A 25,051-nucleotide genomic window follows, 5' to 3' on the forward strand; every position below is an offset into this window, starting at 1 on the left:
TCCCCTCCTCTCTCGCTTTCTCTCTGTCCTATCCAGCAACAATGCCAGCAACATCAACAACAATGCCAGCAACATCAACAACAATAATAACAATCACAACGATAAACCAAAAGGGGGGATAAGAAGCCTCCAGGAGAGTGGATTCATAGTGCAGGCACTGAGTCCTATCAATAACCCTGGAGGAAAAAAAAAAAAGAAAGAAAACTAGTATTTTAAAGTGTGTCTACCCTTTTAATTTGGTTATATAAAAGTGAAGATGTCCATAAGAATCGAAGTAGAGGACTGGTGAAATAGCTTACCTGTGAGGGCACTTGCTTTGCCATGCAAGAAACTTAGGTTTGAATGGCAAGAGCATCACATGGGAGCACAACTGGGAGAAACTTTGGTGCTGTGCGGCCTCTCCTTCTTTCTCCCTCTGTCTCCTCTTTATCTCTGTCACTCTGTCTGAAAATGTGGCCCAGGGAGGTGAAGCCCTAGAAATCATCAAAGATAAAACAAACATTAACATATGAAATCATAGGAATAAGAAATAGAAGAAGTTTTCATGTTTTATGATTTATTTTTGCCATTGGGGCTATTGCTAGGGCTTAGTGTCTGCATGATGACTTCATTGCTCCTCTTGGTCTTTTATTTATTTTTTCTTTCCCTTTTTCTTTATTTTTATGATATAATCAGAGATTATATAGATAGAGAGGGAGGGAGGGAGGAAGAGGTAGAGAAGGAGAGAGACAGAGAAACACCCGCAGCACTGCTTCACCACTTGCAAAGCTTTCCTCCTGCAGATGGGGACTGAGGGCTTGAACCCCCAGCCTTGCACAATGTAACATGTGCACTCTACCAAACACCACCACTCACCCCCAACTCTTTTTATTATTAAAAAATTAGGTTATAATATTTTAGCATTACAGGGTATATTTCCATACTGCATCCACTAAAATTCTGTGTTCCAAAACTCTCACCTCCCAAAAATAACCACTATAGTTTTCACAAGTCTCAGAAACAGTTTGCTTGCTTTTTAATTTTTTTTTTTTTTTTGCCTCCAGGGTTACTGCTGGGGGTTGGTGCCAACACTATGTACCTACTGCTCCTGGTGAACATTTCTCCCCCATTTTATTGAATAGGACAGATAGAAATTGAGAGAGGAGGGAGTTGGGCGGTAGCACAGCGGGTTAAGCGCAGATGGCGCAAAGAGCAAGGACCAGCATAAGGATCTAGTTTGAGCCCACGGCTCCCCACCTGCAGGGGAGTCACTTCACAAGCGACTGTCTTCCCCTCCTCTCTCCATTTCTCTCTGTCTTATCCAGCACAACGACATCAATAATAACTACAACAATAAAACAACAAGAGCAACAAAAGGGAATAAATAAAATAAATTCAAAAAAGAAAGAAAAATAAAAAATTGAGAGAGGAGGGGAGATAGAGAGGGAGAGAGACAGAAAGACACCTGTGTGGGGGGGGTGTCAGGCGGTGGCGCACCAGGTTAAGCGCACTTGGCACAAAGCGTAAGGACCTGCGTAAGAATCCCAGTTCGAGCCCCCTGACCGTGAAGGGAGTGGCTTCACAGGCGGTGAAGCAGGCCCGCAGGTGTCTATCTTTCTTTCCCCCTCTCTGTCTTCCCCTCCTTTCTCCATTTCTCTCTGTCCTATCCAACAACATCAACAGCAACAATAATAACCACAACAAGGCTACAACAACAAGGGCAACAAAAGGGGGGGGAAGGCCTCCAGGAGCAGTGGATTCATGGTGTAGGCACTGAGCCCCAGCAATAACCCTGAAGGTAAAAAAAAAAAAAAAAAAAAAGACACCTGCAGATTTGCTTCACCACTTGTGAAGCATCACCCCTGCAGGTGGGGATCTGGAGGCTTGAACCAGCATTCCTGCATGGGTCTTTGCTCTTTGTATTATGTGTGCTTAGCTGGGTGTGTCACCACCCAGCCCATTTTTTTTGCAAGTTCATGTGTATCAGTTCGCTACACTATACATATGAGTGAAACCATCCAGTAGTTATTTCTTATTTCGATAAGTATAATCACCTTCAGTTCTACCCATTTGTCCCAAAAGACATGCTATCTTTCTGACTGCTGAATAATATTCAGTAATATATGTCCCATAGTTTCTTTAGACAGTTATCTGTCTATGGACACTTAAATTGCTTCCACTCTTTGGCCACTGTGAATAATGCTGCTGTGAATATGGGGACACATATGTCCTTTTGGATGAGTGTTTGTGTGTTCTTTGGGCCTAAGAGTAGTATTGCTGGGTCACATAGTAATTTCATCTCCTTTTACCAGTATTTTCACTTTCTTGGTTTTGTGCCTTTGCATATTCTTCCAATACTTCCCACCTCTTTGATGCTGCTGTGTGTTAAATTTCTGTCATTTATCTAATTTGATTTTCTTTTCTACTCTATATTCCCTTTCCTAAAGAAAGAATTTCTATTAACTTTACCTATAGCACTTATTTTGATGGCACCAAATTTTTTTTCTGTCACCCTGACTTCTCTTTTCTCTCCCTGCTCACGTTTCCAGCTGCCATTATACTTCTTCCCTTTGCTGACCTGAGTTACAGATAGATCACGCTCTGTGGAGACCCTGCTCCTCTTCTCCCCAGACTTTTTCCTTTAATCTGGTTTTGTTGACAGGTAGATAGTACATCCACTCACAAAGACAGGGCATAATGGAAGAGGAATACATTTAAACAGTGGGGAGTGAATGGAGATGATTTCAGTTTGAACCCTACAAACACAAGGTGTCCTCCACATCAGAGAAGCCAGTAACCCATGCCTAACATTCAGCCTGGGTTTCATGACTCAGGATAGAGGGTATCACTGAATTCCTGGATATGAATGAAGTTGGCCAGAGAGACAATGTAAAGCCATGTTTTTCAAAGTGGGGTCCATGAGGGGCTGGGGAGATAGCTCAAGGTATTAGAGCATAGGACTTGCCTACATGAGCTCCTAGAGGCCCCAAGTTTGATCTCTGGCACCACCATATGCCAGAGTTGAGTGGTATTCTGGTCCTTTTCTCACTCTCAGGAAAATGTGTGTGTGTGTGTGTGTGTGTGTGTGTGTGTGTGTGTATTTTATAGTTTGTCAGATTTATTGCATGTGAGGATGTGATTAAGGATTGAGCAACTCTGAGGTTCTCAGGATTACAGGACCCACCACTTGTTCAGGGACTTGGGTCAAGAATGCATGCCAACCCAGAGCACTTTTTAGCTACTAGGTCTTCAAATTCTTCTGCATTAGACTTGGTGGAGATGTGGATCTTCTGACATCAGTGACCTGGGACTTGGCCCTGCATAGGGCCTCAATCACATGCTCCTTGTACTACAATGTCTGGCCTACTAAAAATGCTATCTCCTGGACCCACCCCAACACTCTCAAACCTGAATCTATCTGGAAGTAGGCAGTGCTAGGAATTATGGCTTATTGAGAAAACAATTTTTTAAAGCCAGATACAGTGATTACAGGTCTAACAAGTTGCTCAGGTGACTCTTATGCTCATTAGAGTGTGAGAACTGTTGATGTGAGTTTTTGTATGTAAATGAGAAGATTACAAAGGCTTTGACCTCAGGGAAAATGTCCATGGCTTATGACAGTACATAGGATTGAACATGGACCCCTCAGGTATGAGAGTCTTTTTGCATAAGCATTATGCTGTCTCCTCCATCTGGGAATTATGGTTAATTTTTAAAATATTTATTTATTTCCTTTTTGTTGCCCTTTTTAAATTGTTGTTGTAGTTATTGTTGTTTTTATTGATGTTGTCATTGTTGGATAGGACAGAGAGAAATGGAGAGAGGAGGGAAAGACAGAGAGGGGGAGAGAAAGATAGACACCTGCAAACCTGCTTCACTGCTTGTGAAGCGACTGCCCTGCAGGTGGGGTGCGGGGGGAGGGGGGGGGGCTTGAGCCGGGATCCTTATGCTGGTCCTTGCACTTTGCTCCACATGCACTTAACCCACTGCGCTACCGCCAGATTCCCTTATGGTTAATTTTTTAAACATTTACTTGTTTGTTTTATGAGAAAAACCAGAGCACAGCTCTGCTTCAATGTATGTGTTGTTGAGGTCTGGGGCATGGAAATCGTGTGCTCTACCTGCTGAACCTCCTCCCCAGATACAGTGATTACAGGTCTAACAAGTTGCTCAGGTGACTCTTATGCTCATTAGAGTGTGAGAACTGTTGATGTGAGTTTTTGTATGTAAATGAGAAGATTACAAAGGCTTTGACCTCAGGGAAAATGTCCATGTAGAAGGATAGCTTTCTAGCATTTTCACTGATGAGTACATATGACATTGTAGTGGCCTTGTTTTGAAGGATTTCTTTTTAATTAGGGAGATAGATAGATACAGAGAGAGAAAGAGAGAGAGGTACAGGAGGTGATGTAGTGGATAAAGCATTAGCCTCTCATCAAGCATGAGTTCCTGATTTATCTGGGCAGACAACCTCACCAATTTGTCCTGGAACCTCACCTCTCCAGAGCCCTAGCCCACTAGGGAAAGATAGAAATAGACTGGGAGTATGGACCTGCCAATGTGAATGTCCAGCAGAGAAGCAATTACAGAAGCCAGAACTCCTATCTTCTGCATCCCCAAAATAATTTTGATCCATACTCCCAGTAGAGGAATAGATGGGGGAAAATGACCAGAAGTCTCTGAACTCCAACTCCATCAGGACCCAGAGAGAGAAGAGAAAAAAGAGAAGGACATTTGGATATAGTAATAGGCTTATGTGTGACTTGGAAAGGAAGAGAAGATGGGACCTTTAAAAAAATTAACAATTATATCCCCATCAAGATCCCAAGCACATTTTTTTGGAGAATAGAAAAAATGCTACAGATGTTTATCTGGAACCAGAAAAGACCTAGAATTGCCAAAACAATCTTGAGAAAAAAGAACAGAACCGGAGGCATCACACTCCCAGATCTCAAACTGTATTATAGGGCCATTGTCATCAAAACTGCTTGGTACTGGAACATGAAAAGACACACTGATCAGTGGAATAGAATTGAGAGCCCAGAAATGAGGACCCACACCTATGGACATCTAATCTTTGACAAAGGGGCCCAGACTATTACATGGGGGAAGCAGAGTCTCTTCAACAAATGGTGTTGGAAACAATGGGTTGAAACATGCAGAAGAATGAAACTGAATCACTGTATTTCACCAAATACAAAAGTAAATTCCAAGTGGATCAAGGACTTGGATGTTAGACCAGAAACTATCAGATACTTAGAGGAAAATATTGGCAGAACTTTTTTCCGCATAAATTTTAAAGACATTTTCAATGAGACGAATCCAATTACAAGGAAGACTAAGGCAAGTATAAACCTATGGGACTACATCAAATTAAAAAGCTTCTTCACAGCAAAAGAAACCACTACCCAAACCAAGAGACCCCTCACAGAATGGGAGAAGATCTTTACATGCCATACATCAGATAAGAGTTTAATAACCAATATATATAAAGAGCTTGCCAGACTCAACAACAAGACAACAAATAACCCCATCCAAAAATGGGGGGACTTGGACAGACTATTCACCACAGAAGAGATCCAAAAGGCCGAGAAACACATGAAAAAATGCTCCAAGTCTCTGATTGTCAGAGAAATGCAAATCAAGACAACAATGAGATATCACTTCACTCCTGTGAGAATGTCATACATCAGAAAAGGTAACAGCAGCAAATGCTGGAGAGGGTGTGCGGTCAAAGGAACCCTCCTGCACTGCTGGTGGGAATGTCAATTGGTCCAACTTCTGTGGAGAACAGTCTGGAGAACTCTCAGAAGGCTAGAAATGGACCTACCCTATGACCCTGCAATTCCCCTCCTGGGGATATATCCTAAGGAACCCAACACATCCATCCAAAAAGATCTGTGTACACATATGTTCTTGGCAGCACAATTTGTAATAGCCAAAACCTGGAAGCAACCCAGGTGTCCAACAACAGATGAGTGGCTGAGCAAGTTGTGGTCTATATACACAATGGAATACTACTCAGCTGTAAAAAATGGTGACTTCACCGTTTTCAGCCGATCTTGGATGGACCTTGAAAAAATCATGTCGAGTGAAATAAGTCAGAAACAGAAGGATGAATATGGGATGATCTCACTCTCAGGCCGAAGTTGAAAAACAAGACCAGAAAAGAAAACACAAGTCGAACCTGAAATGGAATTGGAGTATTACACCAAAGTAAAAGACTCTGGGGTGGGTGGGTGGGTGGGTGGGGAGAATACAGGTCCATGAAAAATTATGAATGAAATAGTGGGGGTTGTATTGTTAAATGGGAATCTGGGGAATGTTATGCATGTTCAAACTATTGTATTTACTGTCGAATGTAAAGCATTAATTCCCCAATAAAGAAATAAATTATTTAAAAAAATTTAAAATTATATGCAAATACAGACAGTTAGTTGTCGAAATAATAGTTAACCCATATCTGCAACTTTAGGAAAACTGCTGTAGTTTACAATGGAAGGACTGGAGATTCAGAACTCTGATGATAGCAGTGATGTAGAGTTATACCTCTGTTGTCTTGTATTTTTTTTTTTTTTTTTTTTTACCAGAGCACTGTTCAGCTCTGGCTTATAGTGGTGCAGGGGATTGAACCTGGGACTTCGGAGCCTCAGACATTAGAGTCTCTTTGCATAGCCATTATGCTGTGTACCCCTGCTCTTGTCTTGTAATTTTGTAAATCAATATTAAATCACTAATAAAAATGATATACTGACAAAAATATATATTGATATTTATATGTATAAACTGAAGTATATATACACACACACACACATATATATATATATTTTAAAATAACAACCTTTATTAGAAACATCAAATAAGTAAATGCAGTAAAAATTAAGGTTAGGGTAGTCCGGGAGGTGGCGCAGTGGATAAAGCCTTGGGCTCTCAGTCATGAGGTCCTAAGTTCGATCCTCAGCAGCACATGTACCAGAGTGATATCTGGTTCTTTCTCTTCTCCTATCTCTCTCATGAATAAATAAATTCTTTTAAAAAATTAAGGTTAGGGAACTGGTTGCACATGGTACAAAGCACAAGGAGTGGCGTAAGAGTTCTGGTTTGAGCCCCAGGTTCCCCACTTGCATAAGCAGTGAAGCAGGTCTGCAGGTGTCTCTTTCTCTCTCTCTGTCTTTCCTTCCTCTCTCGGTTTCTCTGTACTATCGAACAACAACAACAGCAATAATAACAACAACAGTAACAACAATGGCAACAAAATGAAAAAAAAAATGGCTTCAAGGAGCAGTGGGTTCATATTGCAGGCACTAAGTCCCAGTGATAACCTTGGAGGCAAAAATAAATAAATAAATTAAGGTTAACTTAGACCCCACTAAAATTCAAGGTATATTTCCTACCTAATTTGAGACTATAAACCTACTACCAGTTTGGACACAATAAATGACACTCAATGCCTTAACAACTGGGAAAAAGTCTAAACTCATCAGATAAAGAAAGGACTACAAAAGCTGGATAAGGGCAAGAGACTGGTTCACTTAATGATGGCCTTTTTAGTCAATACCATGCCCCCCCATCATCTAGGGCCCTCAGACAAGGAATTCTCGGATTCCCATATAATTACGATGGGCCTAGAGTGCTATTAGAGCCCTCTCCCCACCATCACTGGTCACTTCTATCAGGAACAACATCATAAGCCCTCTTGTGGGCCTCTCTAGGACCTTGCCCTCACTATAAAGTAGCAATTGTAGGAACTGTCCCACTATCTGAAGGGATGCTGGGTCATCCTACTCTGCCACTTGGGAACGATTGGTCCTGAAATAAGTGCAGCCTAGAATGTTCTCAGCTATGACCATGAACTGCAAACTCAGGCTGATAGGGACTCAGAGGTTACACAGGCTCCTGTGTTCAATATGAATATAGATGGACTATTGATGTGGTAAACAATTAATTGTGGGAGTCGGGCTGTAGCGCAGCGGGTTAAGCGCAGGTGGCGCAAAGCACAAGGACCGGCATAAGGATCCCGGTTCGAACCCCAGCTCCCCACCTGCAGGGGAGTCGCTTCACAGGCGGTGAAGCAAGTCTGCAGGTGTCTATCTTTCTTTCCTCCTCTCTGTCTTCCCCTCCTCTCTCCATTTCTCTCTGTCCTATCCAACAACAACAACATCAATAATAACTACAACAATAAAACAACAAGGGCAACAAAAGGGAATAAATAAATAAAATAAATATTTAAAAAAAATTTAAAAACAATTAATTGTATTTATATATTCTCTTCAATTTTGGGAGCTACTCTCTGCCATGATCCTAAAAGCTTTCACATTCTATTCTCAACTCTGACACCATCTTCCCAGACAGTATTTTTAGGTCACCTGCATGTTAGCTATCAAGCTCAAGCAAAAATTACTAAGGTCATGGCCCCCTAGGAACATACACCTAAAATAGACTTCTAGCTTCTCTCCGCCCTAAGATCCCTATTCTCATCTGCTCTATTCCTACTTTTTAGTTACTGTTGATTAAACATTTTGTCCTGCTTTGTTTCTTACCACCTTTCAACCACCAAGTTGAAGATGCTACTTTGATTCCATCCTGACCTCCCTGGTCAGAAGACCTCACAAATGGGCCCTGAGACCTCACCTCACTAGGGAAAGAGAAACAGGCTGGCGGCATGGATTGGCCTGCCAATGTCCATGTGCAGCAGAGAGGCAATTATAGAAGCCAGAACTCCCATCTCTGCACCCCTAAAAGAATTTTGGTCCACACTCTCAGAATGGGAGAAATGTTAGGGGAAGATGACCAAAGGGCTCTGAACTTCAGCCACAACAGGACCCGGAAAGAGAAGTGGAAAGAAAGAAGGACACTAGGAAGTAGTAACAGTTTAAATGTGACTTAGAAGGCAAGAGAAAGCAGGACTATAGAAAAAAATGGACAAATATATAAAAATACAGACAGTTATAAAATAAGAGTCAACCTATATCTGTGAACTTGGGAGAACTACTGCAGTTTCCAATGGAGGGAATGCAGACACAAAACTCTAGTGGTGGGAACAGTGCAGAACATAATGATTATGCAAGTAGACACTCATTCCTGAGGCTTCAAAGTCCCAGGTTCAAGTCTCCACACCATCATAAAACAGAGCTGAGCAGTAATCTGGTAATAAGAACGATAAAGAGATTTGAGACAAAAAAGGGGAACTGCAACACATTGCAAGTGAAATTACAAAATGATACAGAGGTTCAGGAAACTATTCAGCAGTGTTTTGTAAAATTAAACATACAGCAATAAACCTGTCAATTCCAAGTACCTTAGATATTTATCCAAAAATAATATTAGCAATATACAGTATCCACAAAGGCTGGTGTGCAAGCAGTTGCTACTGATTAAAAAAATAATAATGTGCAACCTGGGAGGTGGCACAGTGATTAAGACTTTTAATTCTCAAGCACGAGGTCCTGAGTTTAACCCCAACACTGCATTGCCTGAGTAATTCTCTAGTTCTATCTATCTACTGATCTACATATTTAATAAATATAAATGGAATTAATTTTTTAAGATTAGGGGTGGGAAAATTGTTTAATGGTTATGCAAAAGCCTTGCATGCCTGAGTCTTTGATTGCACCTGTTCAATTCCCCATACTACCACAAGCCAAAACTGTGCAGTGTTCTGGTAAAAAGAAAAAAAAAAATTGGGAGTCAGGTGGTAGCACAGTGGGTTAAGCATACATGGTACAAAGCGCAAGGACCAGCGTAAGGATCCAGGTTCAAACCCCTGGATCCCCACCTACACACAAGCGGTGAAGCAGGTCTGCAAGTGTCTTTCTTTATATATATATATAATCTTTAAAAATATTTTTATATTTACTTATTTATTCCCTTTTGTTGCCCTTATTATTTTATTGTTGTCGTCGTTGTTGGATAGGACAGAGAGAAATGGAGAGAGGAGGGGAAGACAGAGAAGGGGACAGAAAGATAGACACCTGCAAAAAGCTCAAACCAGGATCCTTACGTGGGTCCTTGCGCTTCGCGCCAAGTGCACTTAACCCGCTGCACTACCGCCCAACTCCCTGCAGGTGTCTTTCTTTCTCTGTCTTCCTCTCTCGATTTCTCTCTGACCTAGCTAACAATGACAACAGCAATAACAACAATAAAAAACAACAAAGGCAACAAAAGGGAAAATAAATATAAAATAAAATAATTAAAAAGGCAAAGCAATTACAGAAGCCAGACCTTTCATCTTCTGCACCCCATAATGATCCTGGGTATATACTCCCAGAGGGATAAAGAATAGGAAAGATATTAAAGGAGGGGATTGGATACAGAATTCTGGTGGTGGGCATTGTGCGGAATTGTATCCCTCTTATCATATGGTCTTGTCAATATTTTCATTTTATAAATAAAAATTAAAAAAATAAAAAGAGGGAGGGAAAAACTGATAAACAAATTTTCAGAGACACATCATTCACAATAGGCCTAAATTGCAACAAATCAAATAGCTACAGCTGATAATTATAGCAAAAACAATTTATTATATTGCAAAAGACTATCAAATTACGAAAGACTAAAACAAGAGATGTGTTGATGAGTGCCACATCATGGATGAATCTCATAAACCTTATGCTAAATGAAGGAAGTTAAATACCAAAGACTAATATGTAATATCATGTATCGGAAAGTTTGCAAGTAGCAAAAGTACAATGGCAGAAAGCAGGTCAGATAGTGTATAGAACTTCGTGTCAGAGGAGGAGATAGGTGAAGGGAAATTTTTTTAGGGTGATGAAGATATTTATCTTAAGTGATGATTTCATCACTGATTACAAGTGCCAAAATTAGGGAGTTGGGCGGTAGCACAGCAGGTTATGCGCATGTGGTGCAAAGCACAAGAACCGGCATGAGGATCCCGGTTGGAGCCCCCGGCTCCCCACCTGTAGGGGAGTTGCTTCACAGGCGGTGAAGCAGGTCTGCAGGTGTCTGTCTTTCTCTCCCCCTGTCTGTCTTCCCCTCCTCTCTCCATTTCTCTCTGTCCTATCCAACAACAATGACGACAGCAATAATAACCACAACAGAAAAAAAAGAGCAACAAAAGGGAATAAATAAATAAATATTTTTAAAAAGTGCCAAAATTAAACCAATAGTTAAAGTGAATTCATCTCATTTAATTAAAACTATGCCAAATGTATAAGTGAACTGGATATATTTTTATTTACAGTGCTTACGCAACTCAGAACTGATTTGAAAAGCTTTCCAAGATGTCTTGTTGGGGTGGATGTGTTGCTATGGTTAGATTACCCTAAAAGTCTACAGAAGAAATTAGTAAGAGGGGGGCCAGGTGGTGGCACACCCAATTAAGCACACACATTCTCATGTGCAAGGAGCTAGGTTCAAACGCCCCACTCCCCACCTGCAAGAGGAAAGCTTCTCAAGCAGTAAACATGCCTGCAGATGTCTTTCTCTCTCCCCCTCTATCTCCTCCTCCCTTCTCAACTTCTCTCTGTCCTATCAGATAAAACAAAAAGGAAAGGAGGAAGGAAGGAGAAGAAGGAAGGAAGGAAGGAAGGAAGGAAGGAAGGAAGGAAGGAAGGAAAGAAGGTAGGAATAAGGTTGTATGTGGGGAAAACTGGGTGTTTGGAAGAAGTGTTAGAGCATGTTTTTTTCCTTTTGGGATTTTCCCCCCCGTGTGCTCATATTATCTTCTTAAAGAAAAAAGTATCAGGGCCGGGTGGTGGCATACCTGGTTGAGCACACATGTTACAATATGCAAGGTCCCAGGTTCAAGCCCCTGGACCCAGCTGCAGGAGGAAAACTTCACAAGCGGTGAAACAGGTCTGCAGGTGTCTGTCTCTTCCTCTCTATTTCCCCCTCCCTTCTCAACTGTTGGCTATCTCTATCCAATAGTAAATAAAGATAATTTAAAAAAAGAAAGGAAGGGAGAAAGAAAGAAAGAAAGAAAGAAAGATAGATAGATAGATAGATAGATATAGGGGTCAGGTAAGGTGCTTGCATTGTCATGTTCATGACCCAAATTCAAGTCCCAGTACCACATGGGAGATACTATGGCAATGGGGAAGGTTTTTGGTGCTGTGGTGTCTTCCTCCCTCTCTCTCTCCATATATATATGAAAAAAAAGTGACCCAGAGCAATATAAGACTCTAGCTGCATGTGTGTATAAAACTCTAATTCCACCAAAGGGGAGGGGGAAGAAAGCAAAAATATCTAAAACAAGTATATAAGTAAGTCAAATTTAGTATTTTTTTTTAGATATGGAGAGGCAGAGAGAAAGAGAGTGAAGAAGAACACAACACCAAAGCTTCCTTCAGTGCAACGGGGGCTGGGCTTGAACCTGGCTTCCACACAAGACAAAGCAGCGCTATCAAGCTATTCCACTGGATAGACAAATATTTTTAATGTTTTAATCTTTGTTTATTTATTTAATGGAGACAGCTAGAAATTGAGAGGTAGAGAGAGAGAGAGAGAGAGAGGGAGAGAGAGAGAGAAACACCCTCATCACTGCTTAACCACTTGCTAAGATTTCCCCTTGCAGGTGGGGACCAGGTGCTGGAACCTGGGTCCTTGCACATTGTAACATGTGTACTCAGCCAGCTGAGCCACCACCCATCCTCAAACATTTTTAAGACTAATATATTTTTTAAATATTTTATTTATTTATTCCCTTTTGTTACCCTTGCTTTATTGTTGTAGTTATTATTGTTGTTATCATTGCTGGATAGGACAGAGAGAAATGGAGAGAGGAGGGGAAGACAGAGAGGGGGAGAGAAAGATAGACACCTGCAGACCTTCTTCACTGCTTTCCCCTGCATTTCTCTTTTTTAAAAATATTGGTCTTGGGAGTTGGGTGGTAGCACAGCAGGTTAAGTGCACGTGGCGTAAAGCACAAGGACTGGCTTAAGGATCCTGGTTCAAGCCCCCGGCTTCCCACCTGCAGGGGGTCGCTTTGCAAGGTGAAGCATGTCTGCAGGTGTCTGTCTTTTTGTCCCCCTCTCTGTCTTCCAACAACAACGACATCATCAACAACGATAACTACAACAATAAAACAACAAGGGCAACAAAAGGAAATTTAAAAAAAGAATAACATTAAAAGAGAGAGAGAGAGAAATGCAGTACTGGCCGATGGAGCACCTTGTTAAGTGCACATGTTATGATACACAAGGACTTGGGATCAAGCCCCAGGAATCCACTGGGGAAGGCATTGTGAGAGGTGAAACAATGCTGCAGGTGTCCCTCTTTCTCTCTCTTTAATATTTTCATTTATTTATTACTGGATAGAGACAGAGAAATTGAGAGGGGTGGGGGAGACAGAAAGGGAAAGATACAGAGAGACACCTGCAGCCCTGATCATTATTTGTGAAGCTTACCCCTTCAGGTGGGGACCAGGGGCTTGAACTTTGGTTCTTGTGCAAATAACCAGGTCCACCACCACTTGGTCCCCTTCTCTCTAATTCTCTATCTCTCCCCACCCTCTCAATCCCTCTGTTTCCACCCTATAAATAGATAAGTACATTATTATTTTTTTTTCCTTCAGGGTTATTGCTGGGCTCGGTGCCTGTACCATGAATCCACCGCTCCTGGAGGCCATTTTTTCCCCTTTTTGTTGCCCTAGTTGTTGCAGCCTCGTTGCGGTTATTATTGCCATTGTTGACGTTGCTTTGTTGTTGGATAGGACAGAGAGAAATGGAGAGAGGAGGGGAAGACAGAGAGAGAGGGGAGAGAAAGATAGACACCTGCAGACCTGCTTCACCGCCTGTGAAGCGACTCCCCTGCAGGTGGGGAGCCGGGGACTCGAACCGGGATCCTTACACCAGTCCCTGCGCTTTGCGCCACATGCGCTTAACCCACTGCGCCACCGCCCGACTCCCCATTATTTTTTTTAAAGAGAGAAATACAATCATTTTTTAGGATTCAATTTTGGTACAAGTTGCATGAACATTTGTTTTTCCTCCAGGGTTCTCACTGGAGCCTGGTGCTGGCACTACGAATCCACCACTCCTAGCAGCAATTTTTTCCATGTTATTGGCTAGGACTGAAAGAAATTGAGGGAGAGAGAAAGATAGATAGTTGCAGACTTGCTTTGCCCCTTGTGAAGTGTCCCTACTGTGAAATGAGGAGCTAGCAGCTCTAACCTGGATCTTTGTGCGGGTCCTTGTGTTTAGTGCTATGTGCCCTTAGTCTGGTGAACCATTTCCTAGCCCACAGTTGTTTTTTGTTTGTTTGTTTCTGTTTTTGTCACCACAGGGGCTTCACCACTCTTGGTTGACTGTTTCAGTGGGAGGGGGAGAAAGAGATACTCATACTGATATTTTAAAAGATAAAATAATTCATACTGATATTTTAAAAGATAAAATAGGACTTCCGGAGGCGGAGCTACGAGCAGCAGATCGCTTTCTCTCCTCTCCTCTCCTCTCCTGGATCAACTAGGAATACCAAAGGAGACCACCCGGACCGAAACAAGACAGGACTAGAATGACCACAGGAACCCAGTAAATCACCGGTGAGTACAAACACGCGTGGCTGGTGACAGAGAGGAGCCTAAGGAGAGATTAAGTGACTGCTAACAGTTCAGCAGTTTATCAGTTGAGACACCACCTCCAGACTGCTCCACCAACAAGGGGACAGCTGAAGGGAGGAAAGGACTCCCCAGAGACTCACCAAGTGCAACTCTGAGTCTCCATTGCTACTACCCTCAGAATCTGGAGCAGCGACAGGGAGGGACACCAGGGGACAGAGATCTAACCGGGACACTCAGGAGAAGACCTATACCTCGGTGGCATAGCTGAGGGGCTGTGAAAGTCTCTTTGCATAACCACTGGATTATCTCTGCCACACCCTGCTTTATCTCTTGGTCAGGAGTCAGTTCTTCTTCTTCTATCGTTTGCCCTTCTTCCGTAGCCAGTCAACAGCATCAGGTTGAGCCTGATGTAAAGTTTCGAGACCTCCTTTGAATCTGGAGAGGTGGCAGTCATTGACTATGTGGGTCACAGTGTGTCTGTAGCTGCAGGGGCAGTTCGGGTCGTCTCTGGCTCCCCAGCTATGGAACATAGCGGCGCACCGGCCATGGCCTGTTGATAGCGATTGAGGAGGGCCCAATCATAACGTGCTAGGTCAAAGCCGGGTTGACGCTTGCAGGGGTCTGTGATGAGGTGTTTGTTCTTTGCCTCAGCTGACTGCCAATTCTGTTTCCAAGAGTCTGGAACAGAGAAGTTCAGTGTAGGCATAGGGGACCAGATTGAATGACGAGACATCAAGCGTTGGACAGGGTGGGCAAAGATATCCACGTATATTGGCAGGTCCGGTCAAGCATAGACATGGGAAATGAACTTAGATGATGCTGCATCCCGATGAATATCTGGTGGGGTGATGTTGCTAAGAACTGGCAGCCATGGAACCTGGGTGGAACAGATGGTTCCAGAAATTATCCTCATGGAGGAATATAATTTGGAATCGACCAGGAGTCAGTGATTATGCTAAGAAGCCTATTGATAGTTTAAAAGCCCTCAGGCTCCCATAGCCTACAGGGAAGAAAAAAAAAGAGAGACTTTTAAACCACTGAGCTCCAACTCAGGGATTGAAACTACTGTTAACTTCCACCACTGTGAACCATTTAATTAACGTACTTAGACACAAGTCAATCCAGGAAATAGTGATCAATAATTTGAAAAGTACTGATAAAGGGAAATCATAACATAATATATAAAATGGTTAAAACAACAAGAAAAAATATTGGAGACTCGAACCAGGACAAGAGTCCAGCTAAAAGTACTCCAGAGGGTGAAGCACAAAACAACGAGTTCAACATCCAAACATTAGCTAAGGAAATAATAATAGGAGTGAGTAAAGAATTTGAAAAAATTGTAATCAGAAATGCTGGAACAACAAATGAGAAAATGGATGAAAATTCTAATTATCTCATGGTTATTAGAGAGCTGAAAGCTGAAATCACTGAGCTAAGAAGGCAACTAGCTGAACAAGCTAAAACAGTATCAGAGCAGGGCAACAAAATAGATGAACTCCAGAAAGCAGTAGAGGGCAGAGAGAATAGAATCTATGAGGCTGAAGACAGAATTAGCAAGATTGAGGATGAATTAGAGACAACTAAAAAAGAAGTAAGAGATCTCAAAAAGAGATTAAGAGATGCTGAAAACAACAACAGAGTCCTATGGGATGACTTCAAAAGAAACAATATACGCATTATTGGCATACCAGAGGAAGAAAGAGAAGGAGAGGAAGAAAGCATTTTCCAGGCCATAATAGCTGAAAACTTCTCTAGTCTAGACAACATCAAAGACATAAAGATTCAAGAAGCCCAGAGGGTCCCAAACAGAATTAACCCAGACCTAAAGACACCAAGACATGTCATACTTAGAATGGAAAGGAGTAAGGATAAAGAAAGGATCCTCAAGGCTGCAAGAGAAAAACAAAGAGTCACCTACAAAGGAAAAAACCCATGAGATTAGCAGCAGACTTCTCCATACAAACACTACAGGCCAGAAGAGAATGGCAAGATATCTATCGAGTGATCAATGAGAAAGGCTTTCAGCCAAGAATACTATATCCTGCTAGACTGTCATTCAGACTAGATGGAGGCATCAAAACCTTCTCAGACAAGCAACAGTTGCCTTCTCAGACATGCCTGCCCTGAAAGAAGTTCTGAAAGGTCTCCTATAAACAACCAGACCACCACAAATAGGACATATATCAAAACACTCTAAAACTCTACAAGAATGGCGTTAAGGGGGTCGGGCGGTAGCGCAGTGGGTTAAGCGCACGTGGCGCAAAGTGCAAGAACCAGCCTAAGGATCCTGGTTCGAGCCCCCACCTCCCCACCTGCAGGGGAGTCGCTTCACAGGCAGTAAAGCAGGTCTGCAGGTGTCTTGTCTTTCTCTCCCCCTCTCTGTCTTCCCCTCCTCTGTCCCTTTCTCTCTGTCCTATCCAACAATGATGACATCAATAACAACAATGAAAAACAACAAGGGCAACAAAAAGGAATAAATAAATTTAAAAAAAAAAGAAAAAAAAAAGAAAGAATGGTGTTAAAATATCTTCAATCTTTGATATCAATAAATGTCAATGGCCTGAATTCACCTATTAAAAGACACAGAGTAGGAAGATCAGAAAACACAATCCAACGATATGTGGTCTACAGGAAACTCACCTAACTCAACAAGACAAACACAGACTTAAAGTGAAAGGATGGAAAATTGTCATACAAGCCAATGGCCCACAAAAAAGGGCAGGAACAGCTATCCTCATATCTGACATGATAGACTTTAAAATAGATAAGATTAAAAAAGATAGGAATGGACACTACTTAATGCTCAGAGGATCAGTCAATCAAGAGGACTTAACAATTATTAATATCTATGCACCCAATGAGAAGCCATCTAAATACATCAAACTTCTACTGAAAGAGCTACAGCAATATATGAACAGTAACACAATCATAGTAGGGGAGTTCAACACCCACTCTCTCCACTTGACAGATCATCCAGGAAGAAAATCAGTAAAGACATAAGGGAGCTAAATGAAGAGATAGATAAACTAGAACTATTGGACATTTTCAGAGTCATTCATCCCAAGAAACTGGAATACACATTTTACTCAAATCCACATGGATCATTCTCAAGGATAGACCATATGTTAGGCCACAAAGACAGCATCAGCCAATTCAAGAGCACTGAAATCATCCCAAGCATCTTCTCAGACCACAGTGGAATGAAACTAACACTTAACAATCAACAAAAGATTAGCAACAGTCCCAAAATGTGGAAGCTCAACAGTACACTTCTTAACAACTTCTGGGTCAAAGAGGAAATCAAGGAAGAAATCAAAATGTTTCGAGAGTTCAATGAAAACGAAGACACAAGCTATCAAAATATTTGGGACACAGCTAAAGCAGTCCTAAGAGGGAAGTTCATAGCTATACAAGCACACATTAGGAAACAAGATAAGGCACAGATAAACAGCCTGATTGCACATCTTAAAGACCTAGAAGAAGAACAAAAAAGGAATCCTAAAGCAACCAGGAGGACAGAAATCACTAAAGTTAGGGCAGAAATAAATAACATTGACAATAGGTAAACCATGCAAAAGATCAATGAAAGTAAATGTTGGTCCTTCGAAAGAGTAAACAAAATCGACAAACCTTTAGCCAGACTCACAAAACAAAAAAGGGAGAAGACCCAAATAAATCGGATAGTAAATGAAAGAGGAGATATCACAACAGACACTGCAGAAATTCAACATATCATGCGAGGCTTCTATGAACAACTATATGCCACCGAGCTAGAGAACCTGGAAGAAATGAATGATTTCCTAGATACCTACCAACTTCCAAAACTAAGTAAAGAGGAAGTGGATAACATGAACAGGCCCATCACAGCTAATGAAATTGAAACAGTTATCAAAAATCTCCCCAAAAATAAAAGTCCTGGACCAGATGGTTTTACAAATGAATTCTACAAAACTTTCAAAGAAGAACTAATACCTCTACTTTTAAAAGTCTTCCAGAAGATTGAAGACACTGGAATACTCCCTGCCAGCTTCTATGAAGCCAACATCACCCTGATACCAAAAGCAGACAGGGACACAACCAAAAAAGAAAACTACAGACCAATATCTCTGATGAACATAGATGCGAAAATATTGAACAAAATTCTAGCCAACAGGCTACAGCAGTATATCAAAAAGATTGTTCATCATGACCAAGTGGGGTTTATCCCAGGCATGCAAGGTTAGTTTAATAAACGTAAATCAATCAATGTGATCCACCACATCAACAAAAGCAAGACCAAAAACCACATGGTCATATCAATAGATGCAGAGAATATACCTTTGACAAAATCCAACATCCCTTTATGATCAAAACACTACAAAAAATGGGAATAGATGGAAAATTCCTGAAGATAGTGGAGTCTATATATAGCAAACCTACAGCCAACATCATACTCAATGGTGAAAAACTGGAAGCATTTCCCCTCAGATCAGGTACTAGACAGGGCTGCCCACTATCACCATTACTATTCAACATAGTGTTGGAAGTTCTTGCCATAGCAATCAGGCAGGAGCAAGGAATTAAAGGCATACAGATTGGAAGAGAAGAAGTCAAACTCTCCTTATTTGCAGATGACATGATAGTATACATGGAAAAACCTAAGGAATCCAGCAAGAAGCTTTTGGAAATCATCAGGCAATACAGTAAGGTGTCAGGCTATAAAATTAACATTCAAAAGTCAGTGGCAATCCTCTATGTAAACACTAATTTAGAAGAAATTGAAATCCAGAAATCAGTTCCTTTTACTATAGCAACAAAAACAATAACATATCTAGGAGTAAACCTAGCCAAAGAAGTGAAAGACTTGTATACTGAAAATTATGAGTCACTACTCAAAGAAATTGAAAAAGACACAAAGAAGTGAAAAGATATTCCATGTTCATGGGTTGGAAGAATTAACATCATCAAAATGAATATATTACCCAGAGCCATCTACAAATTTAATGATATCCCCATCAAGAACCCAAGCACATTTTTTTGGAGAATAGAAAAAATGCTACAGATGTTTATCTGGAACCAGAAAAGACCTAGAATTGCCAAAACAATCTTGAGAAAAAAGAACAGAACCGGAGGCATCACACTCCCAGATCTCAAACTGTATTATAGGGCCATTGTCATCATAACTGCTTGGTACTGGAACATGAACAGACACACTGACCAGTGGAATAGATTTGAGAACCCAGAAATGAGGCCCCACACGTATGGACATCTAATCTTTGACAAAGGGGCCCAGACGATTACATGGGGGAAGCAGAGTCTCTTCAACAAATGGTGTTGGAAACAATGGGTTGAAACATGCAGAAGAATGAAACTGAATCACTGTATTTCACCAAATAAAAAAGTAAATTCCAAGTGGATCAAGGACTTGGATGTTAGACCAGAAACTATCAAATACTTAGAGGAAAATATTGGCAGAACTGTTTTCCACATAAATTTTAAAGACATTTTCAATAAAACGAATCCAATTACAAAGAAGACTAAGGCAAGTATAAACATATGGGACTACATCAAATTAAAAAGCTTCTTCACAGCAAAAGAAACCACTACCCAAACCAAGAGACCCCTCACAGAATGGGAGATGTTTACATGCCATACATCAGATAAGAGTTTAATAACCAACATATATAAAGAGCTTGCAAGACTCAACAACAAGACAACAAATAACCCCATCCAAAAATGGGGGGAGGACTTGGACAGAATATACACCACAGAAGAGATCCAAAAGGCTGAGAAACACATGAAAAAGTGCTCCAAGTCTCTGATTGTCAGAGAAATGCAAATCAAGACAACAATGAGATATCACTTCACTCCTATGAGAATGTCATACATCAGAAAAGGTAACAGCAGCAAATGCTGGAGAGGGTGTGGGGTCAAAGGAACCCTCCTGCACTGCTGGTGGGAATGTCAATTGGTCCAACTTCTGTGGAGAACAGTCTGGAGAACTCTCAGAAGGCTAGAAATGGACCTACCCTATGACCCAGCAATTCCTCTCCTGAGGATATATCCTAAGGAACCCAACACATCCATCCAAAAAGATCTGTGTACACATATGTTCTTGGCAGCACAATTTGTAATAGCCAAAACCTGGAAGCAACCCAGGTGTCCAACAACAGATGAGTGGCTGAGCAAGTTGTGGTATATATACACAGTGGAATATTACTCAGTTGTAAAAAATGGTGACTTCACCGTTTTCAGCCGATCTTGGATGGACCTTGAAAAAATCATGTCGAGTGAAATAAGTCAGAAACAGAAGGATGAATATGGGATGATCTCACTCTCAGACAGAAGTTGAAAAACAAGATCAGAAAAGAAAACACAAGTAGAACCTGAAATGGAATAGGCGTATTGCACCAAAGTAAAAGACTCTGGGGTGGGTGGGTGGGTGGGGAGAATATAGGTCCATGAAAGATGATGAATGACATAGTGGGGGTTGTATTGTGAAATGGGAATCTGGGGAATGTTACACATGTACAAACTATTGTATTTACTGCTGAATGTAAAGCATTAATTCCTCAATAAAGAAATAAATTATTTAAAAAAAAATGAAAACACATGTAGAACGTGAAATGGAATAGGCGTATTGCACCAAAGTAAAAGACTCTGGGGTGGGTGGGTGGGAAGAATACAGGTCCATGAAAGATGATGAATGACATAGTGGGGGTTGTATTGTTAAATGGGAATATGGGGAATGTTATGCATGTACAAACTATTATATTTACTGTTGAATGTAAAACATTAATTTCCCAATAAAGAAATAAATTATAAAAAATAAATAGATTCAACTTCCAGAGGTGGAGCTACGAGCAGCAGATCGCTTTCTCTCCTCTCCTCTATTCTCCTCTCCTCTCCCGGATCAACTAGGAATACCAAAGGAGATCACCCGGACCGAAACAAGACAGGACTAGAATGACCACAGAAACCCAGTAAATCACCCGTGAGTACAAACACGTGTGGCTGGTGACAGAGAGGAGAGAGGGGCCTAAGGAGAGATTAAGTGGCTGCTAACAGTTCAACAGTTTATCAGTGGAGACACCACCTCCAGTCTGCTCCACAACAAGGGGACAGTTGAAGGGAGGAAAGGACTCCCCAGAGACGCACCAAGTGCAACTCTGAGTCTCCATTGCTACTACCCTCAGATCTGGAGCAGAAACAGGGAGGGCCACCAGGGGACAGATATCTAACCGGGGAAACTCAGGAGAAGATCTATACCTCGGTGGCATAGCTGAGGGGCTGTGAAAGTCTCTTTGCATAACCACTAGATTATCTCTGCCACACCCTGCTTTATCTCTGGGTCAGGAGTCAGTGATTAAGCTAAGAAGCCTATTGATAGTTTAAAAGCCCTCAGGCTCCCATAGCCTACAGGGAAGAAAAACAAAGAGGCTTTTACACCACTGAGCTCCAACTCAGAGATTGAAAAAACTGTTAACATATATAAAATGGTTAAAACAACAAGAAAAAATATTGGAGACTCGAACCAGGACAAGAGTCCAGCTAAAAGTACTCCAGAGGGTGAAGCACAAAACAACGAGTTCAACATCCAAACATTAGCTAAGGAAATAATAATAGGAGTGAGTAAAGAATTTGAAAAAATTGTAATCAGAAATGCTGGAACAACAAATGAGAAAATGGATGAAAATTCTAATTATCTCATGGTTATTAGAGAGCTGAAAGCTGAAATCGCTGAGCTAAGAAGGCAACTAGCTGAACAAGCTAAAACAGTATCAGAGCAGGGCAACAAAATAGATGAACTCCAGAAAGCAGTAGAGGGCAGAGAGAATAGAATCTATGAGGCTGAAGACAGAATTAGCAAGATTGAGGATGAATTAGAGACAACTAAAAAAGAAGTAAGAGATCTCAAAAAGAGATTAAGAGATGCTGAAAACAACAACAGAGTCCTATGGGATGACTTCAAAAGAAACAATATACGCATTATTGGCATACCAGAGGAAGAAAGAGAAGGAGAGGAAGAAAGCATTTTCCAGGCCATAATAGCTGAAAACTTCTCTAGTCTAGACAACATCAAAGACATAAAGATTCAAGAAGCCCAGAGGGTCCCAAACAGAATTAACCCAGACCTAAAGACACCAAGACATGTCATACTTAGAATGGAAAGGAGTAAGGATAAAGAAAGGATCCTCAAGGCTGCAAGAGAAAAACAAAGAGTCACCTACAAAGGAAAAAACCCATGAGATTAGCAGCAGACTTCTCCATACAAACACTACAGGCCAGAAGAGAATGGCAAGATATCTATCGAGTGCTCAATGAGAAAGGCTTCCAGCCAAGAATACTATATCCTGCTAGACTGTCATTCAGACTAGATGGAAGCATCAGAACCTTCTCAGACAAGCAACAGTTGAAGGAAGCAACCATCACCAAGCCTGCCCTGAAAGAAGTTCTGAAAGGTCTCCTATAAACAACCAGACCACCACAAATAGGACATATATCAAAACACTCTAAAACTCTACAAGAATGGCGTTAAAATATCTTCAATATTTGATATCAATAAATGTCAATGGCCTGAATTCATCTATTAAAAGACACAGAGTAGGAAGATGGATCAGAAAACACAACCCAACAATATGTTGTCTGCAGGAAACCCACCTAACTCAACAAAACAAACACAAACTTAAAGTGAAAGGATGGAAAACTATCATTCAAGCCAATGGCCCACAAAAAAGGGCAGGAACAGCTATTCTCATATCTGACATGATAGACTTTAAAATAGATAAGATTTAAAAAGATAGAAATGGACACTACTTAGTGCTCAGAGGATCAGTCAATCAAGAGGACTTAACAATTATTAATATCTATGCACCCAATGAGAAGCCATCTAAATACATCAAACTTCTACTGAAAGAGCTACAGCAATATATGAACAGTAACACAATCATAGTAGGGGAGTTCAACACCCACTCTCTCCACTTGACAGATCATCCAGGAAGAAAATCAGTAAAGACATAAGGGAGCTAAATGAAGAGATAGATAAACTAGAACTATTGGACATTTTCAGAGTCATTCATCCCAAGAAACTGGAATACACATTTTACTCAAATCCACATGGATCATTCTCAAGGATATACCATATGTTAGGCCACAAAGACAGCATCAGCCAATTCAAGAGCACTGAAATCATCCCAAGCATCTTCTCAGACCACAGTGGAATGAAACTAACACTTAACAATCAACAAAAGATTAGCAACAGTCCCAAAATGTGGAAGCTCAACAGTACACTTCTTAACAACTTCTGGGTCAAAGAGGAAATCAAGGAAGAAATCAAAATGTTTCGAGAGTTCAATGAAAACGAAGACACAAGCTATCAAAATATTTGGGACACAGCTAAAGCAGTCCTAAGAGGGAAGTTCATAGCTATACAAGCACACATTAGGAAACAAGATAAGGCACAGATAAACAGCCTGATTGCACATCTTAAAGACCTAGAAGAAGAACAAAAAAGGAATCCTAAAGCAACCAGGAGGACAGAAATCACTAAAGTTAGGGCAGAAATAAATAACATTGACAATAGGTAAACCATGCAAAAGATCAATGAAAGTAAATGTTGGTCCTTCGAAAGAGTAAACAAAATCGACAAACCTTTAGCCAGACTCACAAAACAAAAAAGGGAGAAGACCCAAATAAATCGGATAGTAAATGAAAGAGGAGATATCACAACAGACACTGCAGAAATTCAACATATCATGCGAGGCTTCTATGAACAACTATATGCCACCGAGCTAGAGAACCTGGAAGAAATGAATGATTTCCTAGATACCTACCAACTTCCAAAACTAAGTAAAGAGGAAGTGGATAACATGAACAGGCCCATCACAGCTAATGAAATTGAAACAGTTATCAAAAATCTCCCCAAAAATAAAAGTCCTGGACCAGATGGTTTTACAAATGAATTCTACAAAACTTTCAAAGAAGAACTAATACCTCTACTTTTAAAAGTCTTCCAGAAGATTGAAGACACTGGAATACTCCCTGCCAGCTTCTATGAAGCCAACATCACCCTGATACCAAAAGCAGACAGGGACACAACCAAAAAAGAAAACTACAGACCAATATCTCTGATGAACATAGATGCGAAAATATTGAACAAAATTCTAGCCAACAGGCTACAGCAGTATATCAAAAAGATTGTTCATCATGACCAGGTGGGGTTTATCCCAGGCATGCAAGGTTGGTTTAATATACGTAAATCAATCAATGTGATCCACCACATCAACAAAAGCAAGACAAAAAACCACATGGTCATATCAATAGATGCAGAGAAAGCCTTTGACAAAATCCAACATCCCTTTATGATCAAAACACTACAAAAAATGGGAATAGATGGAAAATTCCTGAAGATAGTGGAGTCTATATATAGCAAACCTACAGCCAACATCATACTCAATGGTGAAAAACTGGAAGCATTTCCCCTCAGATCAGGTACTAGACAGGGCTGCCCACTATCACCATTACTATTCAACATAGTGTTGGAAGTTCTTGCCATAGCAATCAGGCAGGAGCAAG

General features: G+C 40.9%; 1 protein-coding gene across 2 annotated transcripts in view; it reads right to left on the reverse strand.

Annotated features, from left to right (window-relative positions):
* Positions 1-1,306: 1,306 nt before the first annotated feature.
* Positions 1,307-25,051, reverse strand: part of PPRC1 (PPARG related coactivator 1) — a 210,497-nt gene continuing 186,752 nt past the window's right edge. For both annotated transcript variants that reach the window (XM_060171441.1, XM_060171439.1), the window contains exon 15: positions 1,307-1,324. In XM_060171441.1, the coding sequence (XP_060027424.1) occupies positions 1,315-1,324 (10 nt within the window). In that variant the 3' untranslated portion in view covers positions 1,307-1,314. The remainder of the gene's footprint in view (positions 1,325-25,051) is intronic.

The sequence above is a fragment of the Erinaceus europaeus genome, chromosome 14, assembly GCF_950295315.1.
Source record: "Erinaceus europaeus chromosome 14, mEriEur2.1, whole genome shotgun sequence".
NCBI lineage: Eukaryota > Metazoa > Chordata > Mammalia > Eulipotyphla > Erinaceidae > Erinaceus > Erinaceus europaeus.